Source organism: Thamnophis elegans, chromosome 6 (assembly GCF_009769535.1).
Source record: "Thamnophis elegans isolate rThaEle1 chromosome 6, rThaEle1.pri, whole genome shotgun sequence".
Classification (NCBI taxonomy): Eukaryota; Metazoa; Chordata; class Lepidosauria; order Squamata; family Colubridae; genus Thamnophis; species Thamnophis elegans.
In genome coordinates this window covers 17,371,713-17,397,084 of record NC_045546.1, presented here as the reverse complement: position 1 = coordinate 17,397,084, position 25,372 = coordinate 17,371,713, and the positions used below count along the sequence as shown (strand labels likewise).

The following is a 25,372-nucleotide window of genomic DNA, read 5'->3' as shown; positions in this document are numbered from 1 at the left end:
TAGCAATAAAGGATAGGAATTGCAATAACAACAGGATCTTTTCCTGTTAGTTTAAAGTCATGACAAGTCCATTTAATCTGGTCTACCTTTCAGAATCTTGTCATTGCACCCTGACAGTACAGATAAGAATGTATCCATCAAAAGCATCCATTCTCCCAGTACTCTATCCCAGCTAAAAAGTAAATTGCATAATAAATGCATTGCAAAAGCGACATGTTAAATTGGAAGATAAGAAGGCTTATTCCAGTTTACAAGCTAAAAAAATACAGTCATCTTTAATATAGAAATTGTGTTGTGTGGCATGTGTTAGTGTTACGCAGAATTTAAATATATAAAAATGGCTGTGTGTATGTTCCAGCATAACTCTGGAATGCCTTGAGCAATTTCAACCAAACTTGGTACACAAATGACTTACTCTCTGGAAAAAAAAAACACTGTGGGGGTAAGATTCCCCTAACACCCCGGGGGGGGGGGAGTCTGTTAAGATATAGCCTGTTGTGCCTTAAATGGCTTCTACTATACAGCACAGTGGAGTTGCCATTGTAAGTTTCACAGTACTCCACAAGGGGGCTCCCTCTGATAAGGGGGAAAATCCAACATTAGAAATTACGTTTGGTCCAGACATTTTCCCCCTATAAATAAATACCTGGGCAACGGCAGGTTATGAGCTAATCTACCTATAGAATTACCGCCTTGAAAATCAACTATTCCAATGAATGGAATTTCCACTTACAGCTGGTATGTGCTGGAATCTTGATCCTGTTTACTTTTTACATCCTTTTCTTCAGTGATTGGGGTTTTCAGTACCATGTTATGCTCATAATAGCCAGGTCTGTCAGCCTTTGTGGCCTCCGATGATGAAGTGCAGCCAGCCATGACCACCAAGCCACACTAATGTTTTCTCTTGGATGACCTTCCATTCCCTTAAGCAGAAAAAGGATAAGATACATATCATATTTCAGATTGCCCGTCTTTTCTTATTTGTCTCCAAGATGAGCCAAGGTGGTGCAGTGGTTAAATGCAGCACTGCAGGCTACTGCTAGATCAGCAGGTCAGCGGTTCAAATCTCACCAGCTCAGGGTTGACTCAGCCTTCCATCCTTCCGAGGTGGGTAAAATGAGGACCCAGATTGTTGGGGGCAATATGCTGACTCTCTGTAAACCGCTTAGAGAGGCCTGAAAGGCCTATGAAGCGGTATATAAGTCTACTGCTATTGCTATTGCTATTCCAGGATTACTCCATTTCCATGATAATAGTCTTTGGATCTTTGAGTAATGATTAGCTAGCCTTATGCTGAATTATTAATATCACACTGTCATTTGTTAAATTTATTTATGATTGGAGGGAGGTTCCTATGGGAGAAATCGGTACAATAGCAGCAATCCCAATTGATCCCTATAACCCTAGAATGAACAGGGTATCATATCCAGTGATCTGTAGGGCAGTGCCCCTGAAAGCTGTAAGGGATTCCCAAATAACAATCACCACATCCCTATCCCCCCCCCGCCACCCAAAGTCTAGGCTGGCACCACACTCAAAACCTAGTTGGGCATATTTTCAGATGGGCAACTCCCTCCCCACTTCTGGACCCAGTTAGGTCTTGGTAATATATGTTAAATACTTGCTTAAAAAAATAGAATCCAATTGAGCCATTACAATGAGGAAGGCTTACCGTATTTTTCGGAGTATAAGATGCACCTTTTTCCCTCCAAAAAGAGGGCGAAAATCTGGGTGCGTCTTATACACTGAATATAGCATTTTTTTGCCTCACAAACCACCCCCCTTGCAAAAATGGTTGTGCATAGGCTTTAGGAGGCTTTCAGTGTTCTCCTGGGGGCTGGGGAGGACAGAAATGAGCAAAAAAGCAGGCTGTTTTTCTTGCTCAATTTTGCCCCCCCAGCCCCCAGGAGCACTCTATAAGCCTCCCAAAGGCTATGCATCCCTTTTTTAAAAAACACAACAAACACCAGCCCGTTTTCATGAAAATGCACCGTTTTTGGAAGGTCTGCAGAGTGCAAAAACTTTTTTTAAAAAAATTGCCTCTTCAAAATCTTGGTGCATCTTATACTCTGAAAAATACAGTATTTTTTTTCCTGACAGGCCCAGAAAGTCCATCAGCATTGGATAATCAAGTAGAAAAGTGAAAAGTCTCTTCTAAAATGTTCAGAAGAGAAATATAAAAGTTTTCTGCTCAAGGAGAGGGAACAATGAAATTTTGATTTTAAAGAAGTTTGACAAGTCTTCAGAAAGACTACGACAGAAAAAGAAGTTCATCCCCCTAGAGTTTTAGGAGAGCTGATCTAATCTTAGAAGAAAAGATTCAACGAAAGCTTGAGTGACAGAGAAATAAAGCAGTATGATTAATTAACTGTAAAGAAACCAAACAAAACAGAATGTAAAGTTCTGACCACATAAAGAAAGCTAAAAAAAGCTTTTGAATGAGATGAAGTTATTTGTCGTAACTTCTGTTACTTTTAATAAATTGTGTTTGTTTTGGAAATACTTTGTCATCTGATTATGTTTTAATAAGTTCACACTTACTAGAAGAAATAATATCCAATAAGCTAAGGAGGTCTGACTATAAACAGAGGTAGATAACAGATCAACAGGTGCTAAATTGTGTAGTGGAATGTAGTCTGGATTCCCAGGAGGAAGGGGCTGCAATCCAGAGGGTGAAAAGGAGTGGTGAAATTCAAATTCTTTTACTACCGGTTCTGTGGACATGGCAGGGGAAGGATACTGCAAAATCCCCATTCCCTCCCAATCAGCTGGGACTGGGGAGGCAGAGTATAGATGGTGGGGCCAGTCAGAGGTGGTATTGGCCGGTTCTCTGAACTATTCAAAATTTCCACTACCAGTTATCTAGAACCTGACAGAACCTGCTGAATTTCACCCCTGGTGAAAAGACAGTGAAACATGGAAAGTTTGGCGAGAGGAAAAGGATAAAAATGGCTGCCTCCCTAGCAATTCCTGAGTATACTGTATCTATAGATAGGCGAATAGTTGCTTTAATTTAGCCAGATTCTATTTATAGGTGAGGAACAATAAAGGAAACTACTCAGAAGTAACTTTATCTTTCTTGTTTCTTGACCTGGCAGACAATGCTGCTTAAAAGAAACAAATGATTGCAAGTGAAGAGTACACCATTTTTTTCAAGTGGAAATATATCTGACTTCTGAATTACTATGTATTCAGTCCTTCCCAATGAAAAACAGCAATTCCCTAGCAATTCCTGAGTATACTGTATCTATAGTTAGCCAAATAGTTGCTTTTATTTAGCCAGATACTATCTATAGGTGAGGAACAATAAAGGAAACTACTCAGAAGTAACTTTGTCTTTCTTGTTTCTTTTTTGTTTGTTTGTTTGTTTTATTTTTCAAAGATGAAATTTTTTATTTTCATTTAATAGCAATAGCAATAGCAGTAGACTTATATACCGCTTCATAGGGCTTTCAGCCCTCTCTAAGCGGTTTACAGAGAGTCAGCATATTGCCCCCAACAATCTGGGTCCTCATTTTACCCACTCGGAAGGATGGAAGGCTGAGTCAACCCTGAGCGGTGAGATTTGAACCGCTGAACTGCTGATCTAGCAGTAGCCTGCAGTGCTGCATTTAACCATTTAACCACTGCGCCACCTACATTTTCATACACTCACATGTATACTGTACATAGCCAACACCATACAGCATTAAACAATAATTGCCTCAATTCCTCTTGTCAACAAGGCCCCAGAAAATAGAAACCCAATATAACTCTTCCGCTCTCCATACACCTCTTTCTTCCACCACCCACCAACTTTCTATCTTCCCTCCATCATCCCTCTCTACCACTCCTCTCTCCACATCTACTCCCCCCCTTCCTTCTCACCTTTCCCTCCCACCCTCTCTCCCATCCCTCTCTGCCCATCTTTCTTCTTTCCCACTCCTCCGCTCCTTGGTGTATTTCCGCTACATATCAATATACTTGGCCTATCCTATTTTTAAAGAAAAATTAAAAAGAACAGTATGCATGTGAAGTCGCATTACATTGAGATCTAACATCTCTTGTCTAACCTAATATATTCCCTCCCCCACCCGACCCCCCACCTCCTTCCCCCCCCTGACTTCCCAGAACCCGTACACTGTATAGATTTTTAACAAACCGGTCTAAAATATATTGGGGAAAAAAGAATAAGAAATTAACAGCGTCTCTACATTGAGCTTAGCTCCTTCTTGCTAAGCTATCTTTAAACAATTTAAATCATTCCTAATCTTAAGCATAGGCTATCTGGAATTTCATAGTCCCATATTTATTTTGTATATAATCAATCCATTTTTCCAGTCTCGTTTATATCTCTCATTTGAGTGGTCTTTAAGATATGCAGATATTTAGCCATCTCGGCTAAATTTGTGACTTTCAATGTCCATTCTTGAATTGTAGGCAAATCTTCCTTCTTCCAATATTGCGCCACCAACAGTCTTGCTGCCGTTATTAAATGCAAAATCAAGTTGATCTCTACCGCTGTAAAGTCAGTACTTATACCTAACAAAAATAACTGAGGAGTAAACTTTATCCTTCTTTTAAAAATATTTTGCATAATCCACCATATTTTTATCCAAAATGTCTTAACCTTTTGGCAAGTCCACCATATATGGAAATATGTAGCGTCAAGAGAACCACATCTCCAACATTTGGGTTGTAAATTCGGATACATAGAAGCCAACTTTTTAGGATCTAAATGCCATCTATAGAACATCTCTTTCTTCATGTCTTTCTTGTTTCTTGACGTGATGGACAATGCTGCTTATAAGAATGATTCTAAGTGGAGAGTACACTATTTTTCAAGTGGAAATAAATCTGACTTCTGAATTATCATGTATTCAGTCCTCCCAATGAAAACAGGGGGAAATCCAGTCTCCTCTCTGATACATTGTTCATCCTTCTCTCACCGCAGCCCTTACAAAATAAAAAGTTGTAGGGGTTATACAATTAGGGTAAGCAAGTTTTTTGTTGGAGAGAATAGCACCGTGTAAACAAACATTGGAAAGAATGCGTAGCAAGCATGATCCAGGCACATTCCTTATCAAGAATGATAAAAGCTTTTATATGGGCTTGTAAATGTGTTTTGACATCCCTTTCTTATTTTATTTTGGCCAATGATGTTTCCTTTTGGGATTACCTTTCTATGAACATCCTTATTTTTATTTTATGATAATTATCACATAATTATGAATGATAACCCAAATATACTATGTTTGACTTCCACATATGACATACCGTATTTTTCGGAGTATAAGATGCACCTTTTTCCTCAAAAAAGAGAGTGAAAATCTGGGTGCATTTATACACTGAATACAGCATTTTTGGTCTCCCGAAACCCCACCCTCTTTGCAAAAATGGCTGTGCATAGTCTTTAGGAGGCTTCCAGAGTGCTCTTGGGATGGGCAAAAATGAGCGAAAAATGTGCCTTTTTCTTTGTTTTTCCCTCCCAGCCCCCAGGAGCATTCTGGAAGCGTCCTAAAGGCTATGCATGCCTTTTATATATATATATAAAATGGGGCCGTTTTCATGAAAAACAGGCTGTTTTGGGGAGGTCTGCAGAGTGCAAAAACTTTTTTTTTTAATTTGCCTTTTCAAAATCTTGGTGCATCTTATACTCCAGTGTGTCTTATACTCCGAAAAATACAGTAGTCTGTTGAAGACGTATTAGTATTAAACAAAAAATTACCGCTTTGTATTCTACTGTGGGGAAAAAAATCAAGTGTTTGGTTAATTAAGAAGCATCTTTAGTTAGCACCATGAGAATAATGCTGTTTCCTGACAGGCACTCATTTAACCATTATCTGGAACAAAACCTGCTTCGGTGTGAATTGCAGACACCTCTGCACCGCACTTTTTATTGTCACCTGATATAATGCTTATGGAAGACAGTAGGGCTCTTTGGCTTATTCAGATTATTACATTGGGCTCTGGAATAAGGATGGAACTTGGAATTGTTCCTGAAACCTACATTTTCTCCCTTGCTGAAGAAATCAGTCAGAAAATATGAATTGTTTATACATAACATGTTGGATGTTAAGGCAACCTTTTGCTCCTAGCAAGTCCCTCTCTAACACAATTCACTAGAGTGCTATTTAGAATTACGGGGGGGGGGGGGGGTCAAATACAAAGATGCTAGAACAGTGATGGTTAACCTTTTTTGTGCCAAAAATGTGAGGGCGCAGGAGAGAGAGTGCATGCGCGTGCAGGAATCCATAATGCAAAGCAGACCTCTGGAAGGCTGAAAATTAGCTGGCCAGCACACGCATGCACACTGCAGCTGACAGCTCACATGATGGCAGATATGGCTCCATGTGCCAAAGGTTCCCCATCATGATCCTAGAAGAACCAGATATCTATGGAGATTCTCAGTCATCCAGGTCATGGTTATCCCAAAGCTGCTTTTTCAAAAGGCAACTTGGACTTTCTTTGTTTTCCCTTCAGGATGTTTCGCTTCTCATCCAAGAAGCTTCTCGGATGAAAAGCTAAAATCTTCAAGCAAAAACAAAAACAAAAGTCCCAATTGCTTTTTGAAGAAGCACCTTTGCGATGAGAACCAGATAATGCTACCTATATACGGTATATGAAGCCTTCTGCCTCTTAAGGATTAGGATTTCACTTCAGGCCAATGGGCAGTTTAAAATTTTCAGCATGACTGATGGGCAAGTCCAATCAAATCTGTGGCCTAACTTTACCCACGTGGGTACTGTGTATTTTGCTTCCAGCAATTCCTCCATTACTTACACCAGCAACACTTTTCTCCAATCAAAATTGACCTTTCTGTTCCAAATAATTCCTGATGGTATCAGGCTGGCTTAGAACATATTTGGCCTGGGGATATGAAATGACATGCATCCATCAGGGTCGGTAAAGAAGGTCAAGCAATGAAACATGCTCTGTTGTCATAACATAAATATTTCAATGCACACATTTGCATCAGATGCAAGAGATTTGCATTATGAAATGTTTATGTGTTGGCTTTTTGCACTGTGATTTGTTGTGCTCACTACTGTCGCAAGAATCTGTTAATACGATCAGCTCAGGGCAGAGTTGATAGCTCATCTGGCAGGTGGAGGTGGATTAATTTCTTTTACAACCTGACATAGGTAAATCAGTATATTCATCCTTTGTACCGTATCGAACAAAGAAGGATTCTGTAAAATAAAAATAGTACAAACAAAATTAGTAGCAATCAAATTAATCTTTCAGTGATATACAAATATAGGTAAGCCATATATAAGTTGGAGCAAACAGTTTATTATATAATATTATATTTGAGAAAGGGGAAAAACAGAAACTTGCCTTATGGATGATGCAATTTTAAGTAAGTGATGTCTTTTATTAAATTATCCTATTTAATAAATAGGTTAATTAAGCTTGTTAGAGTGTGCAGACTAGTGTTTTGAGATAACCCAGGGAGCAAAACACAGTACACAGAGGTGTGTCGTACAAACAATGGTTATATACAAGACTTCTATATACAAGGCATACAGGACATATATAGATATATACAAGTTTCTGCGCTCTACATGGGGCAGCCCTTGAAGAGCATTCGGAGACTTCAACTCGTCCAGAATGCAGCCGCGCGAGTGATTGTGGGTGCACCTCGGTACACCCACGTTACACCTATCCTCCGCGAGCTGCACTGGCTTCCGATCGGTCTCCGGATATGCTTCAAGGTGCTAGTTGTCACTTATAAAGCCCTTCATGGTGTTGGACCTGGGTACTTGAGAGACCGCCTGCTGCCAATTACCTCCCAAAGACCCATTAGATCGCACAGGGTTGGCCTCCTCCGGGTTCCGTCTACCAGCCAATGCATCTGGCTACGACCCGGGGGAGGGCCTTCTCTGTGGCAGCTCCGGCCCTTTGGAACGAACTCCCGCAGAGATTCGACCCTCACCTCTCTCCAGGCCTTCTGAAAAGCCGTTAAAACCTGGCTGTGTCGGCAGGCCTGGGGTTGATGAGCTCCCTTCCCCTCTCGATTGTGTGCGTTGGCTATTTAATGCTTGTCTGTACTTTTGTGTGTTCCCTTTCCCTTTGAGTTGTTCGCCGACCTGAGTCCCTCCGGGAATAGGACGGCATATAAATAAAACAATCTAAATCTAAATCTTAATTTGAGAATACCATGAACTACAATATCAATGGACTAGTTCTCACAATATACTAATCTGCACATTAACCAAGCTGTGTGGTGCAAATGCAGCTGTTTGGTCTTTATGGACGTGTTCTTATCAACCCAGGACCTTTTGGCAGTTCCCAGAGCTTTCCAAGTCATAGCAGCAAAATATCTTGGCGTATCGTTTTTGACAGTATGATTTTAATGGTTTTGTAGGAGAAAGGTTAAAGCAAATGTTTAAGTTTGACATGACATAATGCACTGATTATGCATTAAAAAGTTTGTGCTCAGGGCGACTTACAAAATTTAAAAAGCATAAAAATGAAAACCCCGTCATTAAATAATTAGATGTTAATATTTTCGCTTGTTAGAGAATCTGTCGGAGCCACTGTATTTCTATCAGTTGACACCTCTAAATTGTCCTTTTGCACATTGATTGATTGATGATTGCTTTGTCCAACAAGTACAAGGAAACAAGTATGAAAACACATGAAAAAAGGGCACAAATATAATAAGCAAAACTTAGCCATAAAACATAAAAAGAGTACATATAATGGGACAGTAAGACAGGGACGGTAGGCACGCTGGTGCACTTATGCACACCCCTTAGGGATCTCTTATGAAATGTGTGAGGACCACAGTAGACAGCTTAAGGTAAAAGGTATGGAGGTTAGAGGAACTAACAACAGGTTCAGGTAGGGTGTTCCACACAGTTACTGCTTTATTGCTGAAATCGTTTTTCCGGCAATTAAGATTAGAACTGATTACATTTAGTCTGGTAGGACATTATGGCAGATTATCTTGTGTACTAAACTCAGGTCGGAATGTAGATGGTGTAGTTCAAGGTTATCCAGGCCTAAAATTTCATTCCTGGTGGTATACAGAATTTATTACGGGGAGAAGAGTGAGTCCTCTCTTGTGAAATACCTCTGGACCCTCTCTAAGGTTTTAATGTCCGAAATGCAGTGTGGGTTCCAGGCAGGTGTGCAGTATTCAAGGATAGGTCTGGCAAAGGTTTTGTATGCCCTAGTTAGCATCAGGGCATTACCAGAGGAAAAAAAAACCTATGTAAAATAAGTTTGACAACTCTGAATGCCTTTTTGGCAATTTATTTAAAAGCATAGATTTACACGAGAGGGGACGGTCTCAATCATTGAGCAAAGGAGGTGTTCAACTAAGTGCCCAGGTAGCTGTTTCACTCAATGACTGCAATTTTAGCACTCTCAGTTGTGGCTCTTAAGTGATCTCCTGGGTTGTTGAGAGAATGGAGGGAAAAAAAGAGCTGCCAGCTGAATTCAACTCTAGCAGGCTGCAGAGTCTCAGCTCCATTTCTCTCACACGTGCCAGAGTTCAGCTCCCTTTTGTACAAGGAGAGAACTGCTCCGGTGGGCTGCAGGAACTATCTGAGCTCCATTTCTGCACCCAGCCAGAGGAGTTCAGCTCTCTTCTTTCAGCCAGCCCCCCTTTCCCCCGCCCCCGACGGGAGGGAGAGGCAGGTTGCAACCTGAGGGGTCTTTTGTGCTCTCTCAGCTCGGTTGTTTTCTTCGAAACATTTCAGTACCCAAAGTAAGTCACACCATCTGTGTTAGTGCTAGTCTGATGATGAGGACTGATGGGCACCAGCACCGATGATGTTACCTAGTTTGAGTAATGAATCATCTGCAGGAAAACAACCAGGCTCAGAGAGCACCAAGGACCCCTCATTTCAATCCTGAGCAGTAAACATTTTTCTTGCAACCTCCCCCATGCACTTATCCTGTCAGCGTTCAAAGTATCATGTAGAATTAAATCAGAGTCCAAGGCAAAACGATCCTTAAAGTTCCAATTTAATAAAGCAGACATCTTAGCACATTGTGTGGAATCCCAATTCTGGAAATTACATCAGAATCCCACCCAGTTAAAAGTTCATGATCTTGTCCCCACACCCACAATCCATCACATGGTCCAATCTTCTTCTTCCACGCTAGCACTTATGCCCAGCTGCTTCTGGTCAGGTGCAAAGGTGCGTAGACAAAAGATGACCTTGAGCTTCTAGAAAGGATTTTTTTTATTTTGAAAACAACACTTTCTACTCCTTGCTACCTCCCCACTCCCACTTAATGAGACTGTGGCAGGCCAAAGATTCTTAAAGGAACCGCTGCAGGCCTGACATATCCTTTAATACTTTCTGTGAAAGCCAACAGAAAAGGTTGCAAATGGTGATTACATAATTGCAGGACACTTGGCAACTGGTCTCAAGAGTGGACAGGTTGTCAAACATCCAGATGGTAATCATGTGACCAGGGGGAACATGGCATTTTATGATGGGCAGCAGTGCTTTACAGGACATAAAGCCCCAGTTGTGCTAACTGACTGGTCATAAGTCAAGGTAGCAATAGGAAGATTATGTATATATACATTCTAGGCAAGACAGGATATAATCAGCAGAATCATATGCTGTATGTCTTTCTGCATTTTGCGATTTCAGATGGCAAAGGACAGCCTTTTTTATTGGAATGCTCCGGGTTAACTAGAGAAAGGGATAATGCTGGATTTATCGTTCGTTTATTTAAAATGATAGACTTGAAAGGTGGAATGATGCACCAGCACATTTGAAGAAAATTGAACCATGTGAATAAATCTAAATTATCAGTAATAAGGAACTAGCTTTACACCCAGGAAATAAAATAAACACATTTCAGATTAAAATCTCCTTCCTGTTAGAGCAGGGATGTCAAAATCAATTTCATTGAGGGATGCATCAGGGCTGTGGTTGACCTTGTGGGGCCAGGTGGGCATGGCTGACTGGGTGTGTGTGGCCAATAGGGTGGACATGGCCAGCTTGATACCACTCACTGGGTGTGGCCAACTGGGTAGGTGTGGCCAGCTTGACACCACTCACTGAGCGTGGCAACTGGGTGGGCATGGCCAGCTTGACACCACTTCCCAAACTTCTAGCATGTTTCCTCTTCGCACTGGGTAGTCCGGGCTGAAGCCATACTGAGCCAATGTTTCCTTTTCACATTGGGTAGACTGGGCTGAAGTGACACAAACCCGCCCCTTATATTTTCCAGGATGGCCCTATGGGCCAGATCCAGCCCATAGGCCTTGAGTTTGACATATTCTATTTAGTTGTCCTTTGTCTAAAGAAATATGTTGTTTTATCTAAATGATTGGATTTTGTATCTGACAGTGATTAGCTATTTTTGCTTAAAAACAAAGGGATAAGAAGTGTTGTCTTATACACCAAAAATATGGTACATACCAATTTACAGTGCTTTACAGCCCTCTCTAAGCGGTTTACAGAGTCAGCCTATTGCCCCCAACAATCTGGGTCCTTATTTTACCCGCCTCCGAAGGATGGAAGGCCTTGAGTCTGGTATTTGAACTGCCAAACTGCAGGCAGCTGGCAGGCAGCAGAAGTAGCCTGCAGTACTCCACTCTAACCACTAAATGCAAGATGGCTGCCGGGCACCTGAATCACAATTACATGAGCATAGGAACACTGCAATAACCACAACTTTGAGGATGGGTCAAAAGTCCCCCCTCGTTTAGGACCATCATAACTTTGAATGGTCCCCGAATAAATGGTTGTAACCCAAGGACGATCGGCAACCATCTACAAGGCTTAACTGTACACAGAGTTATTATTTCTAAAGAGCCAAGCTGCCTTTTGAGTTTAAAAATTAATTGAAAAGTTCTTGAACATTCTGTTTGGGGTCAGAAGCTGAAATGAACCTTGGGTATTTTATTTTCCTGATTTTCACTGCAATCTTGGTAACCACTAGAAAGTGCTTCAGGGTCATCCATGAGTTTCGGTTCACAATTTTACTCAAATTGTTTTTTATCTGATTTAATTATATTGCCTTCCTTTTCTGTACTTATTATAAGGCATCCTACTCTCCTTTCCAGAGTAAAAACTGTTTTCATCAGAAAAAAATATTCTTCCCTCCTTTCTTTCTTGGTACAAATATAACCTCCATGATCTGGCAATTTCTAGCAATTAGATGACTCACATCTGATGTGGAAACTAATTGATTAGTGGGTTTAACTGTTGGGGAAATCCTTTAGTAATGCCGAAATTCAACATATGTGCAGCCGCAGCTGCTGAGCCTGATCGTTCAGGTGATTTAATTAAATATTTAAAAGGTTGGCTCCTTTTCTTAGCTTCGGTAATGATGCAAAGATAACTCTCATTATTTCTGGTAATGAGGCAAGTTTTTGCAAAGAATTATTTATTAGGCTTGCTTTTGCCAAAATGGATCCAACAGATCCAACCCTTCAACAGAGACATTTTAAAATGTAGGTTTGCAGTGGAATGATAGAGGTCGCCATAGACGGGTGCAGATTTTTCACAGTACTATTGGAAAATAGAATCTGCAGATTGCAAATTGGTCAGCTGTGGAATTGCCATTTTCTTTGTTTTAGTATTACATTGAACTTTTATTTTTGTTAAATCTGCCTTTAACTGAAAGTGCTGTATGATGAAACTTTCAGAGGTTAATTTGGGAAACCTAAGGAAGTCCTAGTCTGGTAAGCAGAACCAGGATAAGCTACCCGATAATCTCAATTAACACCATGTGTTGTGTCTTCACCTTTAAAGCCCTTCATGCGTGGGCCCAGGTTATCTGAAAAACAAGTGTCAGGCTGCAAGCCATCTTTTGTATTGGGCCTTCCGCCTGCCATATTAATGCTGTGGGAAATTGGGAGGGGGGATGATATGGAGTATGGGAGATATGTAGTCAAAATAACATTCCTTTCTCAGAGAGTCAAGAACGTCTTGCCCTGCACCTGGAAGGGCATGACTAGGAGGCATCTCCAGTTGGGACGGTGCCTGATTGGGCCATGTGATGGACATGTGGGTGTTGGGCAGGGTCGTGGACTTTCATTTGGGTGAAAAAAACGTGGAAACTTTCAGATTCGGGTTTTCCCAGATGTGCCAATATGACATCTCTAATAAAATGGAACTTTGAGGAACTTCAAGCCTCAGAATCTCCTTTTGTTGGGGGTGTTATTTGGAACCCTAATAACTAGCTGATCCCAATGGGATTAGCCCACCCCATTCCTCAGGCAGAAGGCGACCCCATCAACAAAGGAATTTTGGCTGTCAGGGTCACTTATCTGCCATGGGCTCCTGCACTCTGGAACATCTTGCCCCGAGGTCAGATCTTGCTCTCACCCCTCTGACCTTCTGGCCTTGAAGACATGGCTGTGCCAGGACCCCTAATGACTGTATGACACTCTGGAGGTGGCCAATGGACTAGAGAATGCCCCACTTCCTCTCTGTGTGCACTTTGCTCCCTCTGTCTCCATCCTATTTAGTTTTATTTTAATTGAATTTTAAAATTTAAGACCTTTATTTAATGTTTTAATGTTTCATTCTGTATTGTGTTCAACATCTGGAATGCCTGGAGTCACCTTTGTCAAGATAGGCAGCATACAAGTTTGATAATAAATAAATGAAATATTAACCTACAATGAAACAATGATATCAGAGGTGGTATTCAGCTGGTTCAGACCGGTTCACCCGAACGGGTAGTGGAAATTGCAGGTGGGTCTTCCCACCTGCCCCGGTTCTATGCCGTCCTATTTAGGCACATTTTCAAGCCACAACCCTAGCCACCATGCCCCTTCTGTCCCGCTAATGGCTGCCGCAAAAAAAGTGGCAGGCCCAGCGATGAGCAACAAGCAGCAGCCATGAGGTGATCACGTTCACCGCCTCCTGCACCTCAAAAATAATAAGACCTCCCCAAAAATAAGGCCAAGCGCTTATTTTGGGGGTCCAAAGCAAATAGGTCCCTGCCTTATTTTCGGGGAAACATGGTAGTAATTGTTGAAGGAGAGCTAAGTTTGTACTTCTTACGAGGGATTCTCCATCCATTTTAATAGAAAATTTATTATAGGGATTCTAGTGCAGGTAGAGCCAGCTGGTAGTAAAAATCTATTGTAGTGGATGTCTTTTCTACAATTAACAATGATCTTTAAAATCCTTTTAAAAAGGAAATAAATATGTATAAGCCTGACTAAGTTAGTATTAGCAACCTTTCACTTCAACTATGACTACTTAAACAACTTCCTTGCTTACGTTGCACACATTTAATAATGCAGAATGTTTTTTTTATTGTCGTATTCATTCTTTTAAATGGCAAAAAAAGAAAAAAAAAAGAATTTCCTGTCCAAGTCTAATGGATTTTTTAAATTAATCAGGGCTCTGTATTATGTCTTTTGCATCCTATTAACATTTCCAGTCTCTTTCTTCTCCATTTGGTGCAGTTTTTTCTCAGAATAAACAATATGTCCACTTTTTCATTGGAATGAAAGCACATTAACTGATTGCAACATGAATCATTGTTACAGTTTTTATTACTACATTAGGAATTTAGCTTTTCTCAGTCTCATTAAGATGCTACTGGGTTTTTTTAAAGTAGATAATCCAGAATAGGAATCTGTTTTCCAATTTTAATCATATGATTTTCCATTTTTTTCTTTTCATCTAAAGCAGAATCAATATCTTACTGTATTTTCACGCTCAAAAAGGCTGACTGAAAAAGGTCCACCCTGAAATCCAAGCAGGATTTTAGCATAGAATATTTGTAACACAAGGCATTTGTGGCCAGTCTTCAGAAACCAGAAGGTGGCATCCTTTTGATGCAGATGACATCAGTTGCGAACTTACCTTCCGGCTTCCCTATTGACTTTCTGGGGAAGCCAGTGGAGAAGATTGTGAATGGTGATCACATAATTGCGGGATGATTGGCAACCAGTTGCAACTATGAACAGTTTGCAGAGGTGGTATTCAGCCAGTTCTGACAGGTTCTGGAGAACCAGTAATGGAAATTTTGAGTAGTTCGGAGAACCGGCAAATAGGCTGGCCCCACCCCCACTGCCTTCCAGCCTCCCAACTGATCTTCTTTTGTTGCTCTGAACAGGAGAACAGAGCTGGAAGCAGATTAGTTGGGTGGAGAGGGAATGGGGATTTTGCAATATCCTTCCCCTGCCATGCCCACAAAGCCACACCACGCCCACAAATCCATGCCCACAGAACCAGTAGTAAAAATATTTGAATCCCACCACTGACAGGGTGCCAATCAAAATCAAGTGATACCACTCTGTACCACTCTATAAAGCCTTAGTAAGACCACACCTAGAATACAGCATCAAGTTTTGGCCACCACACTATTTAAAAAAAAGATGTTGAGTGCAGCAACCAAGGTGATTAGGGAGTTGTAGGCTAAAACATATGATGAACGGTTAGAGGAACTGGACATGGCTAGTCTAGTAAAGAGAAGGACCAGGGGAGATATCATAGCAATCTTCCAATATTTGAGGGGCTGCCACAGAGAGGAGGGGGTCAGGCTATTTTCCAAAGCACCTGGAGGCCAGACCACAGGTATGGCCTGCACTGGGCACTTTGGGCACAGGCATAAATGCCTTCATTCACTGCCATCGAAATCTTGAATGGTCACTGAACAAATAGTCATCAAGCAAGGACCACCTTTATAGAAATACCATGTGAATACTGGATGCCGGATGCAAAAGGACAAATTTTTCAGTTCTTGCTGGAAATTTGTTTTTGAGCAGTAGATCTCCTTATTTTAGATCAGCAAGTTGTGTACATTGGATATAGTTATTATCTATTCCCAAATTTAGGAGAGCATTAATCAAAGCTCATTTTAAGGAACTGCCAACAGCTGATAGAAAGTTAAGGAAAATTCACTCTTCCAGACTTCGTCCTTATGGTAAACTGGTGATGGAAAAATAACTTCTGTCTTTCTTTGATATAGATAAAAATCAATGGCCCTTTGAATACAATACAGTAACCTGCACGTCTATCATCATAAACATGTGTGTGTGTGTGTGTGTGTGTGTGTGTGTGTGTGTATCTGTTAAATTCTGTATGCTTTTGTTTTAAAGTAGTGTTATGAGAATAAGTGTAAAAGAACATTAAAAAATAAAAATGATTTTAAACTGTTCTGCTCCTAGGTACTTCATTGTAAACAGCAATGAATATAAGGAGTTTTTGTACACACTAAAAACATAATACAGTTTCATTTAGTTGGTATTTAGATTGCTATTTTAAAAGATGGAATAGAATAGAATTCTTTATTGGCCAAGTGTAATTGAACACACAAGGAATTTGTTTTTGGTGCATATGCTCTCAGTGTACATAAAGAAAAACAAAATAGAATACATTCATCAAGACTCATAAGATACAACACTTAGTGATAGTCATAGGTTACTCATAAGAAATCAAATTATATCAGGAAACAAATAAAACAATATAAATTTTAAAGGTACAAGCAACATGGTTATAGTCATAAGTGGAAAGAGATTTTAAAAGATAAAATAAATGGATTAAGATTGGTTCTTGCTGTAAAGACTGCACTGAGCTCTGATACTTTTTTGGCCAATTGGATATTGTTGTAGATGTTTTACTATTTCTCTTCCATCTCTTGTTTAAAAATTCAGCTATAGAAATTGAAGTAAATTTCCATAGTTTTGCTTTTCAGAAAAAAAAAATGGAAACAATATTGATAAAGTAGGGCTGCCTATAAAATTTAAATTATCTGTGTTATATCTGTTATAAATATTTGATTAAAAGCAGCTTAGAAACCAGTTGACCATAATCTTCACTCAAAGATGCAAAGATGATCAAGTTCATCGTGATTGAGTAGCAGTCTAATAATAAAGGCCTATTGTGGAATTCTGGCTTCAAATTGGAGATTAAACAGACCTTTTGTTTAGAGTTGATCTGATTTTGTTGTTGATTTTAATTTAATTGGCTTGGATACTAATTTAGTTGAAGGCACATGGTTCTTAATACTGATGCTGTTAATACTAATTAGGTGAGAAGTATTGTGCTAAAATACATTTCTGCAGTAATTTTTGACTGGTCTGAGGTAGTGTTGAAATAGTGACCTCTGGAGCGAGGGAGGGAAGAAGGAGGAAGGAAGGAAGGAAGGAAGGAAGGAAGGAAGGAAGGAAGGAAGGAAGGAAGGAAGGAAGGAAATGGAACATAGAACATTCACCAAGTTATTTATTCTATGGCTATGAATGAAGGCAAATATATGTGTCCCAGGATAATGTTGAATATACACATTCTGGTAGAGAGAGGTTCCCTGTGGATGGGCTCCGGCATGTCTGAAATCTCAGAAGACTAAACCTTTGGTCCCAGTGACTGGCCCAGATTAGATCCTGCAATTTAGGGCTACTTTATAAAGCAATTAATTTGAACTCATTGACCCATGTAACAGCTTCTGAGCCATGTTTATTTTCCAATTTGGTCTGCAATAAAGGTAAAAGTTCCACTCATACATATGTGCCACTCGTTCCCGAGTAGGTGCTCATCTCCCTTTCAAAGCTGAAGAGCCAGTGCTGTCTGAAGACCTCTCCGTGGTCATGTGGCCGGCATGACTAAACGCCAAAGGAACACGGAGCACTGTTACCTCCCCACCAAAGGTGGTTCCTATTTTTTCTCCTTGCATTTTTACCGTGTTTTCCCCAAAATAAGACAGGGTCTTATTTTATTTTGCCCCACGAAATATGGCCTTGGGCTTATTATAGCGGGAGGGCTTATTGTTTTGGGGTTGCCGGGCAGCTGCTTCCTTGCGAATTGGCTCCGAAAGAGCCGGGCACAGCCTCAGGGGTGAAGCAGCTGGTGACCACACCCACAGCTTGGAGCCTTCGGGATACCACTAAGTCAGTGAGTGGTGCTCTGCCTGGCCGGAGGGGGGGTTGTCCAGGGGGCTTATTTTCAGGCGTGGGCTTATATTTTTGCCCACGTGAAAAATGTGGCAAGGCGTTAGTTTCAGGACAGGTCGTATTTTGGGGGAAACACGGTACATGCTTTCAAACTGCTAGGTTGACAGAAGCTGGGACAAGTAATGGGAGCTCACTCAGTTAAGCAGCGCTAGGGATTCAAACCGCCGAGCTGCCAACCTTTCTGATCGACAAGCTCAGCGTTTTAGCCACTGAGCCACCATGTTCCTTGATGTGCAATAGATTTATTCTATAGCAGATCACATAGATCTCATACAATGATCTATGACTTATCGCCTTGTTATTTGTATATATGTCAAGAGCTTATGCCCTGGAGGCAAATTCCTTGCGTGTCCAATCACACTTGGCCAATAAATAATATTGCTATTCCTATCCTAGTTCCGAAAAGATTATTTCTCTTCCATCCAGCAAATTAGAATTTGCACAGAAAATAAATGTTGTATGGATAACATCTTTCTGCGCAACACATTTTAACAAAATAATTGTGATAGGCAAGAATTTCTTAATTCAGTTTTTCTCTCATTATTAAACAAGTATTTCAACAGTGATATTAACTTGATAAATTTGCATTCATTAAATTCCAGCTTTTCCTGCTCTAAAAATCATTGGAGCTGATTCCCTCTTTTGCTTTATTTTACCGGAATGACTCGATAAGGAAATGGACTGCCCTCTTTTGTATTAAGTTCCTCCTTCCTGTTTCCAGAAAGCTCCCTAGGTGTGAAATTTCAGCCTGCTGTGTTGTGAGCATGGCCAAAGTAGATTGTTGGAAGAAATGTCCATCTGGGTTCAGTTCCAAGTGAGGAGAAAGACACTGGAAACATGGAGGCTATTTGGAAAGATGGTTTAATAGTGGACCGGACCACATGGTTTGAGCCCCTGGGCAAATGAGCACATGGCTGACAGAAAGAGAGAGAGAGAGAGAGATTTATACCCTCTATTGGGTTTTGAATTTGAGCCTCCTGTTCCTGTGGCAAACTATTGGCTGCTGTAGGGCTCATAGCTCACCTTGTAGGTTTTCTGAGTCAAGCTTGGTAGTGCTGGATGATGCATTGAAAAGGCTTTGGGCAATTCCTATTATGGCTGAGGGCTAATCCTATCTTTATTGGATCTTGGGTGAGGATATTTGCTTATGAATAGACCTAGCCATTTCTTTATCTCTTAAGCGCTGACATCTGCTGTGGGCTATTGAGGGGGGGGGGGCTATTAAGAGTGAGTCTATTTCCTGCCTTAAAAAGAACACGTTTCTCCATTTCTCATCCAGGGAAATATAATATTCTGCCTTTTTAATATTTCCTAGAATATTGCATTCTTCTAGGAGAAGCGGTGCTAACTTCCTACAAGATGAAAATGTTTTAAAGGAAGAAACCAACAATTACTCCAGAGTCAGTAGTAGTTTAAGCAAGGAAGAGATTTGCTATTCCTAAAGACTATTTCCTATGCAAATAAACTATCACCGTTGAAACATATACAAAACATAATTCTTCCTTATACCGAAAAGGCTCATATGTTGTTCCAGTTTTTACAAGGCATGTAATACACTTTTCTGCCTGACAGTTACAAGATGCTCCAGGGTTCTTGTTTTGAGGAACAGCTGCAAAAAGCGTAGTGATATGAGCAGTTCCTCTTTAAATGAGAGTGAAATGAAGTAAAATAGCTTTTCCAATTTGATGATTTCGAAGTCGTGATGCATTGTCGGTTGATGTGATACCCCAGCGGTAATTCCAGAAAATTAGGTTTTTCCCAGTCTTACTAGCAAGCAGTGCCTGCATCCAGACTGACCATGTTTCAAATTGAATCAGTAATGTGAACTACAGTATGACGCATTCTCTCTCCTTCATTATATCATTTTCATACTACAGTATTTCAGTCTCACATTCAGGCAAGCTGCAGCCCGTGAAATCAGCTGGCTGAAATTTCTTTTTGAAACCTGCTGGTTGCGGGTTTTTGTGAAAATATTGTGTTCCTTCGGAGTGTTGGATTTAAAAGATTTCAGATGCTTTCTTATGGCAAGGAATTTTCTCTACTATTATCCTCTCTATCACGCACACAGATTTGGGTTTACTTAATGATTAGGTATGTCTAGTTTCATGAAAAGAAGGACTTGGGTGGCATGATAGCAGTGTTCCAGTATCTCAGGGGCTCCCACAAACAAGAGGGGGTCAAGCTATTCTCCAAAGCTCCTGAGGGTAGGACAAGAAGCAATGGGTGGAAATTAATCAAGGAGAGAAACAACTTAGAACTGAGGAGAAATTTCCTGACAGTTAGAACAATTAATCAGTGGAACAACTTGCTTCCAGAAGTTGTAAATGCTCCAATATTGGAAGTTTTAAAGAAGGGATTGGATGATCATTTGTCTGAAACGGTATAGGGTTTCTTGCCTAACCAGGGGGTTGGACTAGAAGACCTCCAAGGTCCCTTCCAACTGTGTTTATTCTATTCCATTCCATTCTTTACTAATTATGTGCCTAAAAATCTCAGAATACTCTACCTGAATTATGTATGTTACTGAACAAATGAAGAAATATCTCATGTGTGTGTATGTATATCTAGACACAAGCATGTTTCCTCTGTTTATTAACTCTTTCAGATCAAATTAATCATTTCAAATACAAGCACCCAGAATGATTCTGGAGTTTGGCAGCCTCTAACTGAATAACTTTTTTCATCAATTACAATTCAATAAGTATTTTTTTAACATGTGGCTATTGATCTTGGTTAAAATTAATTTATTCTTGGATTATCCTGAATATTGTATTAGTTAAAGGGTGTATGAATAGCAATGAAGTTATTGATGTAAACCCAATTCAACATTTAACCACGAAACTTACTTCATGTTCTATTACACTGCGAGCTATACAGAGCTTGTAGGTCTGCACATATTCTCCCCTTATTAGAGAGATTGCCAGGGAGGGCAGACAATTTTTATCTAGGCTTTCTCCTCCAGGACACTAACCCAGTTACCACGTATGCAATGGCAGAGTTCTGTGCTGCTGTAATGTCCATAAGAAAAAAATTGGCTACAGAAGTATAGTTGTCATCTGGTACCAATTATCTGGACATATCTCTAACAATCTTTGGACCATTGTATTTACTCCTATACTTAACAGCGTTGCACCCAGGTAAACTAGGGAGTGACCCAAACAATCTGAGAACATGTATGTTATTTTCCATTTTTAACGTCAATACCTTTTAATTATATCTTAATGTCAGTATTTTTTTAACATAGTGTAAAAACTAATGTGTATTGCTGGTCTTTGACCGTAATAAAGGTTTACTTACTTACACGAAACTTACTTATCTGGCTTTTGCCTATTGTTTTCTGTCAGCCCACAGAATTCGTATTGTGAGTATAAAATGAAAGGTGATTGTCAAAAAAAGAGGTAGAAAATAAATGCAGGATTAAGTCAGTAAGCAAACGAAGATACTGATGGATGTGGTTTGTTTTGTTATTTCTTTGTTTCTTAACAGATGAGAATAGGGATTCACTCAGGATCTGTTCTGGCTGGAGTTGTTGGGGTAAGAATGCCCAGATATTGTCTCTTTGGCAACAATGTTACCCTAGCAAGCAAGTTTGAGTCAGGAAGCCATCCACGCCGCATCAACGTCAGCCCAACGACCTATCAGTAAGTGTTCTTTAGCATTTTTAAATACTTCTTAAAGCTTTGATACACATTATTTCTGGGCCATAAAATAAAATGATATATCCTCCCCAAAGTGCCATCCATTTTCAATAGAAAGTAAATCAAAGGACATAAGACAATTTGTATCTAAATAAGGTTTTAACTAAACAATGTTTTAACAAGGACGCGGTGGCTCAGTGACTAAGACACTGAGCTTGTCGATCAGAAAGGTCGGCGGTTTGAATCCCTAGTGCCGCCTAACGGACTGAGCTCCTGTTAATTGTCTCAGCTTCTGCCAACCTAGCAGTTCGAAAGCTTGTAAAAATGCAAGTAGAAAAATAGGAAACCACCTTTGGTGGGAAAGTAACAGCGTTCCGCGGACCTTTGGCATTTAGCCGTGCCGGCCACATGACCACGGAGACGTCTTTGGACAGCGCTGGTTCTTCGCCTTTGAAACAGAGATGAGCACCGCCTCCTAGATTCGGGAACAACTAGCATATAAGTGCAAGGGGAACCTTTACCTTTAAAGTTTTAACTAGAAAGAGAATGTACTATCTATCTGTCTGTCTTCTGTCAATCAATCAGTCTCTGTAAGAATTTGGGACATACCCATTTAGGACCTGATTTCTGAATAACAGAATTATATATTCAGCAAGAATGCTTGGAACTTGTGCTTTTTTAAACTTTCCCCATATTTTTAGTTGGATGCTTTAGTGCACAAGTGTCAAACTCATCGCGTCACCTTGCAGTCACATGATGTATCACAATGTTTTTCCTTTCATGGAGCTGGGGTGGGCATGGCTTGCATGTGACACATCCAGCCCATGGGCTGCTAGTTTGACACCCCTGCTAGCATAAGAACTTGTAACTATAATTATCTTCCTCTGATGTGACCCAAGCAGCCAATATTCAACATGAAAATCCCTTACTTCGGAGTAGGATCAGGGCAACTGGATGGATCTGTGCGTTTACTGGCCAGATGCCCTTCCTAACACCACTCAGAGTTCGCAGCAGATTTTTTTTGCACCCTAAAAGAGAAACATCTACTATTTAGGATTAAACTCTCAACCTTCTAAGTGGGAGATCAATGATGGGTTTCTACCGGTTCGACTGAACCACTAGTAACTTGGTAGCCTGGGTCGCTGGAACTGGCAGCGACCCAGGCCTGCCATGCCACTGAACTGGTTCTTCCACCGGTGCCGTAGGCACCACCACCTTGGTTTTTGCTTCTCTGCATGCACAGAATAATTTTAGTTGTACTCTACATGCGCACAAAGTGCACATCAAGAGTGCACACACAGCACATCTCTAAGTGAACCGGCAGTAGCGGCTGCCAGAACCCACCACTGTGGGAGATGTGTATGTCTTCACCACTAGGCCACCACACCGCTCAGCAAATATTCAAGATGGCGCAGTGGTTAGGGTGCAGTACTGCAGGCCACTTCAGCTGACTGTTATCTGCAGTTCAGCGGTTCTAATCTCACCGGCTCAAGGTTGACTCAGCCTTCCATCCTTCCGAGGTGGGTGAAATGAGGACCCAGACTGTGGGGGCGATATGCTGACTCTGTAAACCGCTTAGAGAGGGTGAAAGCCCTATGAAGCGGTATATAAGTCTAACTGCTATTGCTATTGCTATTGCTAATATACAGGTTAAGAAATCCACCACAACCATTTCTTCCTTTCAGATATTCTGATTGTTCAAAGGTTTCCTTTATTAGTATTTTTTGCAAAATACCAATTAAGGCCATTATAATCTCTTTCAATGGTGCTTCGACTGTGCCCTATCAGATTGGACTCAATAAAATACGGCATGAAACAATTGAAAAATCATGTAAGCAGCCCCTAAGGAAAACATTATTGTGAGAGGCATATCATTTGAGTTATATGTGCCCCCAATGTTTTCATAACTTTCAAAGGCACGTTCAGAGTGATCTGGATTTCTGAACCTGTCCTACGCATATGATTCATTCTGACTAATTTAACTGTTTTGGAGTTAGCCTTTATGAACTCACTTTGTAGTTCAAAATTTTCTTCACTATTGTGGGGTTTTGTAGTTTTCTTCCTGTGGTTTCAGCATTCTTTGTCTGTTTGCATGCTTTCTCTTTTTCAATAATCTCATGAGTCTCTGTGTTTGTGTAAACTTCTATGTGAAAGAAAGCTTATGTAATTATCTTCACACAGGATGTTCAGGGACTGGTACAATAGAATATAAAATAGCTAGAGATTTGAAGTTTTAAAAGCAATTAAAACTATTGCTCAAAATGAAGATTATTCATTGTGGATAAAAATCAGATAACTATTGAGCCAGTTTGTATGCTTCAACAAGGGGCAGATATGTTGAGCAGATTTTGATGGATGGATAGTGGATGAAGAGAGGCAAAGCAGGAATATGGGAATACAAAGCAATTTGAAAAGCAGTTGGCATAAAATAAATTCTTTTGTCCCAGATCGACCTAGTAACAAACAGTTATTAAAATTTTAGAGATTAGGTATTTGGAATCAGGATCCAATTTCCCTCTGCGATTCTGTCAGATTGTTTCATTCTGATTTTTAATTCTTTTCTCATGATGCTCAAACTCATCATATGAATAGATACTCAGCAGCAGGTCCCCAGAAATTTAAATCTGATTTTACCTTGGAATGTGAATTTTGCACAGTCAAGATAGTCATTTGTGGTATTTATTCCAAAGCCACACAACAGGTTTTTTTTACTGAATTGCAGGGATCAAATCTACAGTGATAGGTATAAATGTTGTATGTTCTGCTAGCAAGCTACAGTCCCTGTTTCTAAAGCTCTCTATCTTACTCCAGGAATAGAAATAGGAATGGGAATAGAAATAATAGAAATAGAAATATGGAATGGAATAGAATGCAATAGAATGCAATAGAATGCAATAGAATGCAATAGAATAGAATAGAATAGAATAGAATAGAATAGAATAGAATAGAATAGAATAGAATTCTTTATTGGCCAAATGTGATTGGACACACAAGGACACACATTTTTGGTGCATATGTACATAAAAAGAAAAAAAATCATTAAGAACTATAAGATTCAACAGTGATAGTCATAGGTTGCTAAATAAGCAATCAAATCATACTAGAAAACAAATAAAACAACATAAAATGTAGAGATACAAGCAACAAGGTTAAAGTCATAAGTGGGAGGAGATAGGTAATAGGAAGAATGAGTAGGTTAATAATAATACAGTCTTAGTAAATACCATATTTTCGGAGTATAAGATGCACCTTCCCCCCCCCCCCAAAAAAAAAGAACGTGGAAATGTTGGTGTATCTTATAAACCGAATATAACCATTTTTGGCCTCACGAAGCCCTGCCATTTTTGTGAAAAACAGGCTTTTTTTCACAACAACAGAGGTGTTTTTGCCTTTCCCCCCCCCCAGCCCCCAAAAGCACTCTGCAGGCTTCAGCAAGGCTGGGGGAAGGCAAAAGCACCCCAATTTTTGTGAAAATGGTCCATTTTTTTGCCTATTTTTTCACAAAAATTGGGACATTTTTGCCTTCCCTCAGCCCTGCTGAAGCCTGCAGAGTGCTCCTGGGGGCCGGGGAGGACAAAAACTTTTTTTCTTACTTATCTCTTCAAAATCTTGGTGAGTCTTATACACAGGTGCATTTTATAGTCCAAAAAATACAGTAGTTTGACAGCGATCAGGACAAAGCTGAAAAAAGGAAGTCAACAACTAAGCAACACCAGCAAATTGTGCTCAGATGTTTTGTTCTAAAATCCATTACTCCTGCCTCGTATGCCATCTGGCGTGTTCTCATTTACACACTGAAAAACTGGATGTTTGAACAAGCTGTGCTTTGGACTCCATTCTACAGCTGTTTTGTGAAATC

The 25,372-nt window shown here is 40.2% G+C and overlaps 1 protein-coding gene across 1 annotated transcript in view; it reads left to right on the top strand.

Moving 5' to 3' along the window:
* Nucleotides 1-25,372, top strand: part of GUCY1A2 (guanylate cyclase 1 soluble subunit alpha 2) — a 241,801-nt gene that overhangs the window by 197,099 nt on the left and 19,330 nt on the right. The window contains exon 7 of the mRNA XM_032220051.1: nucleotides 21,362-21,516. Within this exon, the coding sequence (XP_032075942.1) occupies nucleotides 21,362-21,516 (155 nt within the window). The remainder of the gene's footprint in view (nucleotides 1-21,361; nucleotides 21,517-25,372) is intronic.